Genomic DNA, 15,925 nt, shown 5'->3' with positions numbered 1-15,925 from the left:
TTTTCAAAGGGAATTTTCCAGTTTTTGCCCATTCAGTATGATATTGGCTGTGGGTTTGTCATAAATAGCTCTTATTATTTTGAGGTACGTTCCATCAATACCGAATTTATTGAGCATTTTTAGCATGAAGGGCTGTTGCATTTTGTCAAAAGCCTTTTCTGCATCTATTGAGATAATCATGTGGTTCTTGTCTTTGGTTCTGTTTATATGCTGGATTATGTTTATTGATTTGCGAATGTTGAACCAGCCTTGCATCCCAGGGATGAAGCCCACTTGATCATCGTGGATAAGCTTTTTGATGTGTTGCTGAATCCGGTTTGCCAGTATTTTATTGAGGATTTTTGCATCGATGTTCATCAGGGATATTGGTCTAAAATTCTCTTTTTTTGTTGTGTCTCTGCCAGGCTTTGGTATCAGGATGATATTGGCCTCATAAAATGAGTTAGGGAGGATTCCCTCTTTTTCTATTGATTGGAATAGTTTCAGAAGGAATGGTACCAACTCCTCCTTGTACCTCTGGTAGAGTTCAGCTGTGAATCCATCTGGTCCTGGACTTTTTTTGGTTGGTAGGCTATTAATTGTTGCCTCAATTTCAGAGCCTGCTATTGGTCTATTCAGGGATTCAACTTCTTCCTGGTTTAGTCTTGGAAGAGTGTAAGTGTCCAGGAAATTATCCATTTCTTATAGATTTTCCAGTTTATTTGCGTAGAGGTGTTTATAGTATTCTCTGATGGCAGTTTGTATTTCTGTGGGGTCGGTGGTGATATCCCCTTTATCATTTTTAATTGCGTCGATTTGATTCTTCTCTCTTTTCTTCTTTATTAGTCTGGCTAGTGGTCTGTCAATTTTGTTGATCTTTTCAAAAAACCAACTCCTGGATTCATTGATTTTTTTGGAGGGTTTTTTGTGTCTCTATCTCCTTCAGTTCTGCTCTGATCTTAGTTATTTCTTGCCTTCTGCTAGCTTTCGAATGTGTTTGCTCTTGCTTCTCTAGTTCTTTTAATTGCGATGTTAGAGTGTCAATTTTAGATCTTTCCTGCTTTCTCTTGTGGGCATTTAGTGCTATAAATTTCCCTCTACACACTGCTTTAAATGTGTCCCAGAGATTCTGGTATGTTGTATCTTTGTTCTCATTGGTTTCAAAGAACATCTTTATTTCTGCCTTCATTTCGTTATGTACCCAGTAGTCATTCAGGAGCAGGTTGTTCAGTTTCCATGTAGTTGAGCGGTTTTGATTGAGTTTCCTAGTCCTGAGTTCTAGTTTGATTGCACTGTGGTCTGAGAGACAGTTTGTTATAATTTCTGTTCTTGTACATTTGCTGAGGAGTGCTTTACTTCCAATTACGTGGTCGATTTTGTAGTAAGTATGATGTGGTGCTGAGAAGAATGTATATTCTGTTGATTTGGGGTGGAGAGTTCTATAGATGTCTATTAGCTCTGCTTGCTGCAGAGATGAGTTCAATTCCTGGATATCCTTGTTAACTTTCTGTCTCGTTGATCTGTCTAATGTTGACAGTGGAGTGTTGAAGTCTCCCATTATTATTGTATGGGAGTCTAAGTCTCTTTGTAAGTCTCTAAGGACTTGCTTTATGAATCTGGGTGCTCCTGTATTGGGTGCATATCTATTTAGGATAGTTAGCTCTTCCTGTTGAATTGATCCCTTTACCATTATGTAATGGCCTTCTTTGTCTCTTTTGATCTTTGATGGTTTAAAGTCTGTTTTATCAGAGACTAGTATTGCAACCCCCGCTTTTTTTTGTTCTCCATTTGCTTGGTAAATCTTCCTCCATCCCTTTATTTTGAGCCTATGTATGTCTCTGTGTGTGAGATGGGTCTCCTGAATACAGCAGACTGATGGGTCTTGACTCTTTATCCAGTTTGCCAGTCTGTGTCTTTTAATTGGAGCATTTAGTCCATTTACATTTAAGGTTAATATTGTTATGTGTGAACTTGATCCTGCCATTATGATATTAACTGGTTATTTTGCTCGTTAGTTGATGCAGTTTCTTCCTAGCCTCAATGGTCTTTACATTTTGGCATGTTTTTGCAATGGCTGGTACCGGTTGTTCCTTTCCATGTTTGGTGCTTCCTTCAGGGTCTCTTGTAAGGCAGGCCTAGTGGTGACAAAATCTCTAAGCATTTGCTTATCTGTAAAGGATTTTATTTCTCCTTCACTTATGAAACTTAGTTTGGCTGGATATGAAATTCTGGGTTTAAAATTCTTTTCTTTAAGAATGTTGAATATTGGCCCCCACTCTCTTCTGGCTTGGAGAGTTTCTGCCGAGAGATCTGCTGTTAGTCTGATGGGCTTCCCTTTGTGGGTAATCCGACCTTTCTCTCTGGCTGCCCTTAAGATTTTTTCCTTCATTTCAACTTTGGTGAATCTGGCAATTATGTGTCTTGGAGTTGCTCTTCTCGAGGAGTATCTTTGTGGCGTTCTCTGTATTTCCTGGATTTGAATGTTGGCCTGCCCTACTAGGTTGGGGAAGTTCTCCTGGATGATATCCTGAAGAGTGTTTTCCAACTTGGTTCCATTTTCCCCCTCACTTTCAGGCACCCCAATCAGACGTAGATTTGGTCTTTTTACATAATCCCATACTTCTTGCAGGCTTTGTTCATTTCTTTTTCTTCTTTTTTCTTTTGGTTTCTCTTCTCGCTTCATTTCATTCATTTGATCCTCAATCACTGATACTCTTTCTTCCAGTTGATCAAGTCGGTTACTGAAGCTTGTGCATTTGTCACGTATTTCTCGTGTCATGGTTTTCATCTCTTTCATTTCGTTTATGACCTTCTCTGCATTAATTACTCTAGCCATCAATTCTTCCACTTTTTTTTCAAGATTTTTAGTTTCTTTGCGCTGGGTACGTAATTCCTCCTTTAGCTCTGAGAAATTTGATGGACTGAAGCCTTCTTCTCTCATCTCGTCAAAGTCATTCTCCGTCCAGCTTTGATCCCTTGCTGGCGATGAGCTGCGCTCCTTTGCCGGGGGAGATGCGCTCTTATTTTTTGAATTTCCAGCTTTTCTGCCCTGCTTTTTCCCCATCTTTGTGGTTTTATCTGCCTCTGGTCTTTGATGATGGTGATGTACTGATGGGGTTTTGGTGTAGGTGTAGGTGTCCTTCCTGTTTGATAGTTTTCCTTCTAACAGTCAGGACCCTCAGCTGTAGGTCTGTTGGAGATTGCTTGAGGTCCACTCCAGACCCTGTTTGCCTGGCTATCAGCAGCAGAGGCTGCAGAAGATAGAATATTTCTGAACAGCAAGTGTACCTGTCTGATTCTTGCTTTGGAAGCTTCCTCTCAGGGGTGTACTCCTCCCTGTGAGGTGTGGGGTGTCAGACTGCCCCTAGTGGGGGATGTCTCCCAGTTAGACTACTCAGGGGTCAGGGACCCACTTGAGCAGGGAGTCTGTCCCTTCTCAGATCTCAACCTCCGTGTTGGGAGATCCACTGCTCTCTTCAAAGCTGTCAGACAGAGTCGTTTGCGTCTGCAGAGGTGTCTGCTGCGTTTGTTTAGTTTACTGTGCCCTGTCCCCAGACGTGGTGTCTACAGAGACAGGCAGGTTTCCTTGAGCTGCTGTGAGCTCCACCCACTTCGAGCTTCCCAGCAGCTTTGTTTACCTACTTAAGCCTCAGCAATGGCCGGCGCCCCTCCCCCAGCCTCGCTGCTGCCTTGCTGGTAGATCACAGACTGCTGCGCTAGCAATGAGGGAGGCTCCGTGGGTGTGGGACCCACCCGGCCAGGTGTGGGATATGATCTCCTGGTGTGCCTGTTTGCTTAAAGCGCAGTATTGTGGTGGGAGTTACCTGATTTTCCAGGTGTTGTGTGTCTCAGTTCCCCTGGCTAGGAAAAGGGATTCCCTTCCCCCTTGCGCTTCCCAGGTGAGGCAATGCCTCGCCCTGCTTCAGCTCTTGCTGGTCGGGCTGCAGCAGCTGACCAGCACCGATCGTCCGGCACTCCCCAGTGAGATGAACCCAGTACCTCAGTTGAAAATGCAGAAATCACCGGTCTTCTGTGTCGCTCGCGCTGGGAGTTGGAGACTGGAGCTGCTCCTATTCGGCCATCTTGCTCCGCCCCCTTAATGATTTGTCTTTAAGAGCCACAGTTTCGCTGAAAGACTGCCTGTCTTCCCTGCGTGAACAGTATCACCACATGCCCAGTTGGGCCAGTTGAGATACTTAACTCAAAATGTTACATCGTGGTGTCAAGAGATAATATGACAGCATAGATGGTAAGAGTCAGCACAGCAGAAAGTAGAATATCATAGAGGTTAGGTTTATGGGCTATGGGTGTAGAATGCCTGGGTTCCAGTCCATGCTCCAGCAGGTGTTATCTGTGCAATCTAGGGTATTGCTTAACCTCTCTACACCTTACATTGCTCGGTGTAAAATGAGGAAAATGATTGTGTCCACCTCAGGATGGACTCAGTGATTTCGTAACAAGTAAGATATTTAGAGCAGTTTTTGTTTTACAGAGCAACACTCTCTAACGTAAAAGTTAGGGGTTTTAAAGGAGGAAGTTCATAATATTAGCAGAGAAGTGCTTATAAAATATATTGCATTGCTGGTCAGTAAATATTCACTAAATATACAGTAGTTATTGTTATTTCTTCATTTATTCCACTGACTTAGCATTCCCAAGTAAATCATTTAACTTTGTGCCAGCCCTACATATCGTTCCAATGGAAAATTTTGAAGAGAGCTAAAAAAACACGCTATATATAGTTGTGATAGACTCTCTATAGTCCAATTTTTGTGCCCTTGAACTTTTTTTTTTTCCTTCAGCTGACTGAGGTACTGGCTGATCTGCCTTTTCTTCTAATCGTGCTGTTTTCATGTTGTTTTGATGCTTAGATCCCACATCTGGTAGCTGTAAAATCCCAGGGACCTGCCTTGACTGCCTCCCAGTCAGTGCACGAGCAGCCCACAAAGGGCCTCTCTGGGTTTCAGGAGGCTCTGAACGTGACCTCTCACCGCGTGGAGATGCCACGCCAGAACTCAGATCCCACCTCTGAAAACCCTCCTCTCCCCACTCGCATTGAAAAGTTTGACCGAAGCTCTTGGTTACGACAGGAAGAAGACATTCCACCAAAGGTAGTATTTACTGGGGTGTTTTGTTTAATCATGAGCATCACTGATGGTTATTATTACCACTATTCCAGACCTTTCGTAGTAGTGGAGAATGTGATCATGCCAAAGCACTTTCCCTTCTCATGTTTGTTTTGGTCCCTCTTCATTCCCTGGCTATGACTTGGATTGTCATTTACCATGTCTGACCTTTATTTCCCCCACAAGAAAACTGAAGTGAGGTAGATTGAAGCACAGATCCTACATCCAAAGTTAGAACTCTCAACCCCAAGTATTCCAAACTGTTATTTTGCTGTCTATATTAACAAATGAAGTAATGGATATTTCATTGATGACTGAATCTACATCAAGACAATTGAAAACTTCCAGATAAAAAGTAGAAAATTCATGTATTCCTATTTTTAACAACACAAAAGTGAAGCCAGATTTCAGGGGTTCAGAAGATAGTATTATTCTTAGGATATTTTAGTTGGCCCCATTTTAAGGAAAGCTCTTTCTAGGCCAAGTTGTAATTTATTTCCATCTTTAATTAACTACTGAGGAAAAACTTTAGGGTAAAATGACCAGCCATTCCACTGGACAGAACAGCCCCAAGTCTGGGTTCTTTGTTTTCCTCTACCAAGTCATTACTCATTCCAAGAAATGTTCTAGAATGTGGCTGTCTGCATCTAGCTACAAACAACCTGGAAGTATTTCAAAATACTAGAGACATTTTTTGCATCAGATTTTTCCTGATTCAGGAATCCCCCTTTTCCTGAGCTTAGCATAGAGGCTGTGACAAGTAGAATGTTCCACAATTTGCAGAAAATGCCACTGTTAATTCCAGAAGAAAAAGAAACTTCTACTGAATGATTTACAAATACATTTTTTCATCTTCCTCTTAAAAGGATATTATAACAAGAGTCCCATTATTTTGAAGATAAAAATAGCTGATAATTTTTTGAGATTCTTTGTGGTAGCAGAAATGTCATCAGAAAAAAAAAAAAGGTAAATAGGGAGCAAAAGTCAGTATAAAAAAATAAGGTGGGCAAAGGAGCAGACACAATAGATGGAAAAGTGGAAAACTGAATTTATTGGTTCCACTCTCTAAAAATATGCAGGCACACAGGCATGAAGCTGAAAGAAAATTTTAGATGAATTCAAAACTTAGGTTTAAGAATATGTTAGGCTCTTTTGTCTCTACAACCAATTATATTTATGGTAAGGAAAAGAAAAAATAGTAATAGGAATAGTAATATTTAATTTGAACAAGTGGTAGCATTGATTTGGTCATTCTGCTTTACTGCACTGACTCATCTTGATGTTAAAATGAATAAAAATTAAATTTTCAAAACAAAGGATGACACTTTACACTGAAAGTAATTTTCTATACTAGGATTCATATGATTCTTTTAAATAATGAACTCCTTTAGTAGACTTAAAATATTTAATTTCATTTTTTAAATGTCTGTTTTATAAATTGGGACGTACTTCAATTCTACCTTAGGTTGCTTCCAGATAAGATAATACATTTTCCTCCAGTCTTACTGGTATTTACACAGCCTTTTTGAAGATCCTTCCAGTATTTTCAGTATTAATTCTGCTTTGTATTATGTTCTATTATGTTCACTCATTGACCAAAACACAGTGCTTTTGGTTTTTGGTTTTAGTACGTAATTGCAAATCAAGTAGAAAGTAGAAACATTCAGGATCTATTGTGGTAGGTTCTCTGAGCTCACCAACATATGACTTATGTCCTAAGCTCTATCCTGATATTCTAGTTTCTCACCAGATTTCATTATTTCCTTATCTGTTTATTGTGATGTAAGCTAAAAATGGAACTTGCTTCATCTGGGTGGCTCTTAGCTGATGCAACTTCCAACGAGTTAATGATACCCTAAAGAGATTCCTGGTATTTACCACTTTTGCCCAACCAAGAGAGGTCAGTTATTTTTAGCTCAGTGTATCAAAATTGTTAGTTTTACCTATCTTTAAATTTGTTTTTAAGATTGAGGATGACCCTCTTTAATGGTTCCCAAATTTGCTCATTGTTTTTTGCCAGTAGACCTTTGTTTGATTTTGTTTAGGGAGTTTAATATTTCTTTGAGGAATGAATGAAAGATAGTTCTTTACTGTTTCAGATAGATTCTGTGGCTTGTGGCAAATCATTGGAAAGAAGGATTTTCTGACAATAGGCTATGGAAGCTACTTTATGGAAACTATTTCTGAATTCTGGTTTCTTCCAGGTGCCTCAAAGAACAACTTCTATATCCCCAGCATTAGCCAGAAAGAATTCTCCTGGGAATGGTAGTGCTCTGGGACCCAGACTAGGATCTCAACCCATCAGAGCAAGGTAAGGAAGGAAGGTGGTTAAGGTAAAAGAAAAAACTCCTACCCACCATTGTCATTATTGCTTTCCTAGAAATGTCTGTGTTCTTTTTTCACTTCAGAGGCATGTTGACTTTCCACGTGCACTATAAATGTTGATGGTCCAGAACACATGCCTTTTATTTCTTCAGTAGCTTTTCAGAGAAATCAGTATTCAGTGGGGGGCTCATGAATTAATGGGGCAACCCAGAAACCAATCAGATGTACCTTAGCTGACAGTTTTTAAAATCTGAGAGTAAAATTACAAATATCAATCTGGGCCGGGCACGGTGGCTCAAGCCTGTAATCCCAGCACTTTGGGAGGCTGAGACGGGCGGATCACGAGGTCAAGAGATCGAGACCATCCTGGCTAACACGGTGAAACCCCGTCTCTACTAAAAAATACAGAAAACTAGCCGGGCGCGGTGGCGGGCGCCTGTAGTCCCAACTACTCGGGAGGCTGAGGCAGGAGAATGGCGTGAACCCGGGAGGCGGAGCTTGCAGTGAGCTGAGATCTGGCCACTGCACTCCAGCCTGGGCGCCAGAGCGAGACTCCGTCTCAAAAAAAAAAAAAAAAAAAAAAAAACAAATATCAATCTGGTTGCAGTGCCCTAAACCATTACTTCAGAGACCACTTTATAGAGTCAACAGAACAAAATGACCTGTTATGGCCTCTTTCGAGGTGATTTTTAGCATCAGTTCAAGAACCATGCCCTGGAAACCACTGAGACATTACAAAGCAATTACCACGGAAATAGTGACCATCTTCAGAGCTTCTCTAGCTTGGCAGCTATAGAAGAACTAGCTCTTATGAGGAAGTTGCCTCTTTGGCATTACGAATGTCACTGAGATACAGTTATGCTTCCACTCTTGCTGTGTTCTCCTTCGAGAATTTCCTATCAATAATGCACATTCCTATAGTCAGGACGTTGCATCCACTTCCACTGGTTGGTGTAGAGGTCTCAAGAAGCTGGAAAGTAAATAGTATCTTTACAGTGTCTGAACAGATTTTTTGTGGTAACAGATGCTGTTTGCTGTTATAGTTCATCAAGCTTCCCTCAGATTTTTCATGATGAATACATCACTTTTTAGGATCAACTGAAATAGCAAATGGCCTCTGCTGAGGCTATAAAAAGGATGTGATTGGGCAGGCTGTTTTCTTCTTCATTGTGTTCATAATAAAAGGACCCTCCTTTGCTAGTAAGAGAGAATGACTGGAAATGAAGCTTATGATTACATGCACATACTTTAAAATATGGAATGCTTTAAATCATAAAGCTTTAATTTTCCTCTTCAAGTGAAAAGCCTTAGGGAAGGTGTCAGCCCAGCAATAACATGAAACTATACTAAGAACACGAATCCCTTTAGGGCAAAGATGCTAGCCCATTCTGTGTGGAATTACCAATTGCAAGAGGCTCTGAATGAGCCATTGTTTTCCAGTGACTTGTCAGATTCACACTGAGCTCGTGTTGCTAAGCAGCTAAGCAGCACTGAGGAAGACTACAGCCACTGTGACCAGGCAGCCAAAGGCACGTTAGTGCTGGATTGCCAGCCTGAACTTTATCAGTGCCCCTCTTCAAGCAGTGATAAATCCCCAATTATCAGTGCTGCTGCTTCCTTTGAACCCTGCCCCTGGGGCTCTGTTCATTGGATCAGTTGCTTAGAATTTTAGTTTCTTTAGATAAAGTATTATTTCAACTTTAAGTATTTTTGCTTCTGTCAACCAAAAAGAGAGAAAATTACCATTGTATAGTCAAATAAAAAGCCGTTTTCATTCCCTCTGAAGTGCTATTTTAATGACATTAAGGCCTAAGGTAATTGGTATTTGATGGTCAGTGGCTTACAAAATAATGAGCCTTTCCTCTTGGAGCCACTTGCATATTATACTTTATCCAAAGAATGCTGACTTTGTGAGAGACAGCTAACATTTTTCTACTTAGAGAGGAAGGGATGAAGTGAGCTAAGAGGTCATAGTTACTCACCTACAATGAAAGTCAGAGATTGGGGGTCGGGGGTGAAGAAACCTCTTCTTTGCATGTAGGACAGTCCTATAGAACACCCCTTTTTATGCTATCATGTATCTCCATGTGACCAACATTTAAGATGTAAATCAGATTTGCGGCTCTAGATTGGATTGCATGTTTAAAAGCTTTACGATTTGGTTTATTTACTGTGAGAGCCATATCTTTAGTTCACCTTTGCTGCACAATATAATCACAAGTTGAGTGACCTAAAAAAATAACAGTTTAATATTTCTCACGATGCTGTGGGTTGCCTAAGGAGTTATGCTGCTCTCACCTGGGCTCACTCTTGCAGTTGCACTGAGCAGATGGGTCCGCTGCACCTCTTGCTCCACGTGGTCTTTCATTCTGGGCTTCTTTACCCTTTTGTGACTTCAGAAGAGCATTTCAAGAGAGAAAGTTCCAATGCACAAATACTTTTGAAGCCTTTGCTTGCATCATCTTTGCTGATAACCCATTAGCCATCACAAGTCACTTGGCTAAGCCCTGAGTCAGTATGGAAAGGAACTCCACCGGGGCAGGGACACTGGGAGATGTGATTTGCCAGGGGCCATTACTGTGACACAGACCTCTCCTACTGTCTGCTGGTCCTAATGAAGTCCTTATAGTTCTTTTCGTGCCATTTGTCAGATGACCACCCATCCATATAGTCTCTTTAACAGGTGTTGCTTTTAAATAACCTGTCCTTTACAGTGCTTCTACACTTTCCTGTACTTGGTCAATATTCTGTTTTTCCTCCTAGTCTTTTCTTTGAAGTGATTCCCAAGGGTGACTAGAAAATTAGCAAAGTTAAAATGGATTCCAGTAAAAATTACACAGCTAATAAAGGACAGATTCAGGATGTTTTGTTACTATCATTTTTTAATTCATTTGCTAAATTCAGCAAATACATACTGAAGCTGCATGTGGCCCTGGGATCCAGTGACTCAAACCAAAACTGCCTGACTCTAGGGCCAAGGGGTCATAATATACCTGCTGCTCTTTGGGACTGCGGGTACCAGTAGGGGCAAAATTGTATTTCTTGCGTCACTTTCTTATTTTGCTTTGAAGTAAATATGTGAATTAACTAAAAGAGGCAGACCTCTCTCTTCTGTGGCAAACTTAGGGACCATACGTTTAAGGTAACATGTCTCAACCCAAAAGGAACCTGGACCCCCAAGTCACCACTTAGAGAACCATCAAAGGAGATCTTAGAGAACCATCAAAGGAGACCAGTTCTACCTGTGTATATTATGATGTGACTGAGAAATAAACCACTGTTGTGCTAAATCAATTTTTAAAACAAAGAAAAACAAGGCAGAGCCTAATGGTTAAGAAGCTCAGTTTTTGCTTCCTGCACTTAGTAGTAATGAACTCAAGTTACTAGGTGCAAGATGTTTTATAGTAACTGCAGAATGTGTGATGTTTTTTGATAATTTGGGACACAATATGTTTAAATCAGTAAACTACTTAGTACCCTGAAGAGAAGACTCTTGAATTAAAATCATCAGTATGCAAGGGTGTACCTGTAACTTGAGGACAAAAATAAAGCTTTTACTATTTTGAATATCATTCCTTCTCCCCAAAATAACTCCCTATTATGTCACTCTTCCACTGTTGGTAGGCACCATACCAAATCCAAAGAGCCCTATGGAGAATTTTTATTTTATTTTATTTTATTTTATTTTTTTGATACGGAGTCTCACTCTGTTACCCAAGCTGGAGTGCAGTGGCGTGATCTCGGCTCACTGCAACCTCCACTTCCCAGGTTCAGGCGATTCTTCTGCCTCAGCCTCCCAAGTAGCTGGGACTACAGGCACCCGCCACCACGCCCAGCTAATTTTTTTTTTTTTTTAGTAGAGATGGGGTTTCACCATGTTAGCCAGGATGATCTCGATCTGCTGGCCTTCGGCCTCCCAAAGTGCTGGGATTACAGGCGTGAGCCACCGCACCCCACCAGAGAACATATTTTTTAACTATATACATTATTGAGCAGGTACAGCTGTGCAGGCATCAGTTGGTCAAAAAAGTGTTAGTGGGCAATGCCTGCAGTTCCCTGCCTTCTGCCTGATTCAGGGCAATTTATAATTTATTTCTGTATTTAATGAACATCTCTGGAGCACACATACACATACGTCTCATATATATGTATTTACTAATTTAAATGTATAACAACTCTATGAGGTGTTGACTATAATCACCATCATTTTACAGAAGGAGAAATTGAAATTAACATGTGTCCAAGGTGACAAAAGTAGTAAGTGGTAGAGCCAAGATTTGAGCTCTGATAGCCTTGCACCAAAGTCTACATTCTTGAGCACCATTCTGTGCTAATTTGTTTGGCACAGCTTGGGTGCAGCTTGCTTTGCTGTCTCATTTTCCCAAGGCAAAAGAGCCCCTGATTTGTTGACTGACAGCACCATTTTGTTCCCACCTTTCTCACCATGTGCTTTAGTGAGTCTGTTAACACCTCCTCTTGATCTTATTGGTATTTACCCTTATGTTGCAATATTTACTACCTTTTCAAAGTTGTTGTCCCATGAGACCCATTTATATTGCAAACACTTCCCTTCTGGAGCTAGAACTAGTGTCATCCCATGCTTCTGATAGTACCCTTCCTAGATGGCTAAAGTCTGGGAGATAACACAGTCACCCTGACCCCATGCAACTGTTCCTTGTCCTTCCTTCTCATGCATATGTAGCTGGGAATTGCTCAGACTGCAATATCAATAGGCAATTCTCACCTGCTATGTAAACTCACAAATGCCTTATGCTGTGAAGGTGATCAGTTAAGTTCAAATCAAAATTTGATTTGACCGTTTTAAAATACTATTTTTAAAAATCAGCCACTTTCGGCCGGGCGCGGTGGCTCAAGCCTGTAATCCCAGCACTTTGGGAGGCCGAGACGGGCGGATCACGAGGTCAGGAGATCGAGACCATCCTGGCTAATATGGTGAAACCCCGTCTCTACTAAAAATACAAAAAACTAGCCGGGCGAGGTGGTGGGCGCCTGTAGTCCCAGCTACTCGGGAGGCTGAGGCAGGAGAATGGCGTAAACCCGGGAGGCGGAGCTTGCAGTGAGCTGAGATCCCGCCACTGCACTCCAGCCTGGGCGACAAAGCGAGACTCCGTCTCAAAAAAAAAAAAAAAAAAAAAAAAATCAGCCACTTTCATACTTCACATTGTATATGTATTATTTTTAAAGCAAATTAAAATTTCATCAGTTACATTCTGAATATGAAAAGATTCAAATTAAGACAGAAATACCCAGTCCAACCCAATGACTAAATGATTAATTTCAAAAACTAATTCTGTGTCCCATCCCAAACTTATTTTCTTATGGCTCATTTCTTCTTATTGGCTGTGTCATCAAAGAACAAAATAAAGTGAAATTTGGCAGTCAGCCAGTTAATTAAAGACTTGGCCCAAGTATTTGGGCCACAAAATTACTTTGTAATCCCAATTTTCTGTTTTGACTTTTTATGATTCAACTGAATGGAATAATTGCCACATTTTCACTTTACTGTGAGTTTTATAGACCTAGCAGCATTATCTGCAGGATGGCAAATGCTGAACTAAAAGTTAGCATTTAAAGAAATCCATTTGGATGTTTTCAGGTTTTTACACATTCGGATCTGAATAGGCTCAGTTCAGATGTGAACAAGGGATATCTCTTATTTCATGGGATTCTTCTGAAATTGATCCTCTTAAGAGCATTTATCTCAGACCTCACAGCCCCAAGGCCAGATCATTTAATACATAATAAAGGAGAGAAAAATGTGAACAGCATGACATTTTCTCAAACTACTCATGTTTTACCAAAGGAAAAGGTAGAAAAGGCATTGTAAAGTTTTCCCTATTTCTATGTGTGGTAACATAGAGACTAAATACTTCTTTCAGTCTCCAGCAGCAAAAATAGCAACCGATTAAGATCAGCACCCACACTGGTTAGCTCTGGTGAGGAGAACTTGTACTAATGAGACTCTGGTCAGGGATTTAATGCCCATGGGATCCAATTAGCTTCACACAGGAAGAGACTCTGAGCCCACTGGGGACGTAGGCTTATCCCAGCTGCTGCTGCTAATGCCCATGCTCCTTTTTACACGGGACATCCCTGCCCAGGCCTCATCATCTGACTTGGCAGCAGCCTCCTAAACTGGTCTGCCTGCCTCTCTCCTGGTCAGTCGTTCATGTGTACCGTGGGAGGTACACATTCTCCTCTAGGCTTTAAAGGCCATTGTTATACAACTTGCCCTTTTCCTCTGATCACTCCACTCTCCCAGTGTTTCCTAACACAGATTTGGCACTTGATTTGACCGGTGTCCTCTCTGCACCCACATGCATCAGGAAAAACAACCCAGTCTTGTGTCTGCTCTGACTGTTCCCCAGCCTTCCTGCTCCAACCCCGGTCAAGTTCTTTCTCCTTCATAATACTGCCGTCGACCATTCCAGTCTGCACTAATTGTTCCCCAAATGCCAACAGTACTTAGTCACTTTCACACACAACATACAGTTTTGCCATGCTCCCTATTGTCTCCTCTGCATGAATCTCATCTCCATGATTATGTTGTAACTTGACTATATGCCCTGTGGCCCATGCTTCTCCTCCATCCCTCATCCCGGTCCAGTAAGTTTCACAAAAGTGGTGCTTAACACAAAGGTTTTGGCTAAATAATCAAAGGAGTGCTACATTAGAACAAGTAGCTCTATTCTGCTACCACACCACAACTACCAGGGAAGAAAACTCAGAGCATTTATCACCAGCTACCCTCCTCTCAAGAGACTTTTTTTATCTTTTTGTAATACAAAGAACACTGCCGTTCCACAAAATGAGAGCAACTCCAAGAAACCTTAACATGCTCATCATTCTTAAATCTGTAATATAGTTGGTGAGCAGTACATTTTTTAGAGCAAATATTTTTGGATTTAATTATGCATAATAATTTTTGACCACTATTGTTTAATAAAAGAGGGTAGTGTGGAAGAATTCGCTATTTGGGAATTAAAAGAGATGAGATTGTTTCTTTATTTTAACAAATGAAAAATTTGAAATGTAGATTATTTCAGAGGTATTACACATTTATCATTTTAGACATTTTCTAAATGAAGGGTATTTCCAGTATGGAGCTGAATCTATTTTAGTCAATTAGATATAAACAATTGTCATAAAAATAGTTACTTCACAAAGGAGTGCCATTAAAATATCAAGAATTTTGGAAGTTTTTCTTAAGTTTACAAGTGATCACTCTGCAACTGATTTTACAGTTAAGTTGACTTAGCAACCCCTTTACCACAAGAGTTTCAAAGATAATATTGTTAGGGTCTACATTTATATGATCAAATTAATGAATCATGAGAACATATTTATTTTTACATGTTTTCTGCTGCATTTTCCCACAGTCACTATCTATTTCTACTCAATCAAATGTTTTTGACAGATACATTACCACAAAGCAAGATTCTTGAGTTTTTAGAAAGAAATTAATTTGGTTTAATTGCTGCTTATAAAGTTGCCATTGTGACTGAGTTATTGGTAGACTAAACTAATAGTGTCTCAAAGGAAGGGGTCATATCCAAATGTATGGGAGAAATGTCTAACATCCAACACAGTACAGAGTACCTGATACATACTTGGTACTCTTAAACTGGGCAAAGTGAAAGCATAAAATTACATTTTAATGTAATATCTCACAGCATTAAAATCATAGCTGTATGGTAACCGTTAACAAATTCTGTTGGGGAACTGAAGATGTTAGAAACAGAGAGGAAGCTGACATCAGATGTTTCTCTTCTTAGCATCTGGATGGCAACAGATTTGAGCTCTGAGTTTCAGGTCTCCCTAAATTATCCATGCCCAGCATTGTGTAAATCTAACAGAAAAATTAAAAAGCCTATGAGTTATAAACTTTAAAGGAAGAGATTTATAGAAGCCTTGAGAATGCTGCTTTTTGTTTTTAAAGAAAATCATAAAATCCTCAGCAGCTGCCTCCCACTACCACTGCTTAGATGTCCCCTCTTTCGATACAGCTTTCCTCATGGCCAAAATTGGCCTAGGTGGTCCTGTCTCATGCTTCCATATGGCTCTGTGCTCACCACAGGCAAAGCATGTTGAAATGGGCTGTGTGTATCCAGCTAAGCTCACAGAGGGCATAAGCTGTGTCTTGTTCCTTATCGTATCTCAAATGCCTGACCCAGTGCCTAGTATAGAGTAACTGAGTGAATGAATACTGCTTTTTTGGTGGCAGTAAAGATATGAAGACAAATATGGTAATATGTTTTTTAAATGAGGGTAGTAGCCTACCAACAAATTTGGTCTTGAATTAGCCTTTTTTTTTTTTTTTTTTTTTTTTTTTTTTGAGACAGAGTCTTCCTCTGTCTCCCAGGCTGCAGTGGCACGATCTCAGCTCACTGCAAGCTCCACCTCCCAGGTTCACGCCATCCTCCTGCCTCAGCCTCCCGAGCAGCTGGGACTACAGGCGCCTGCCACCACGCCCG

The 15,925-nt window shown here is 40.6% G+C and overlaps 1 protein-coding gene across 17 annotated transcripts in view; it reads left to right on the top strand.

The window, feature by feature from the left end:
- Positions 1-15,925, top strand: part of TNIK (TRAF2 and NCK interacting kinase) — a 409,008-nt gene that overhangs the window by 339,590 nt on the left and 53,493 nt on the right. For all 17 annotated transcript variants that reach the window (XM_074031398.1, XM_074031397.1, XM_045385097.2 and 14 more), the window contains 2 exons: positions 4,851-5,090; positions 7,310-7,416. In XM_074031398.1, coding sequence (XP_073887499.1) covers positions 4,851-5,090; positions 7,310-7,416 — 347 coding nt within the window. The remainder of the gene's footprint in view (positions 1-4,850; positions 5,091-7,309; positions 7,417-15,925) is intronic.

Source organism: Macaca fascicularis, chromosome 2 (genome assembly GCF_037993035.2).
Source record: "Macaca fascicularis isolate 582-1 chromosome 2, T2T-MFA8v1.1".
NCBI lineage: Eukaryota > Metazoa > Chordata > Mammalia > Primates > Cercopithecidae > Macaca > Macaca fascicularis.
Note: the sequence above shows the minus strand (reverse complement) of the source record. Positions and strands in the feature narration are given on the sequence as shown.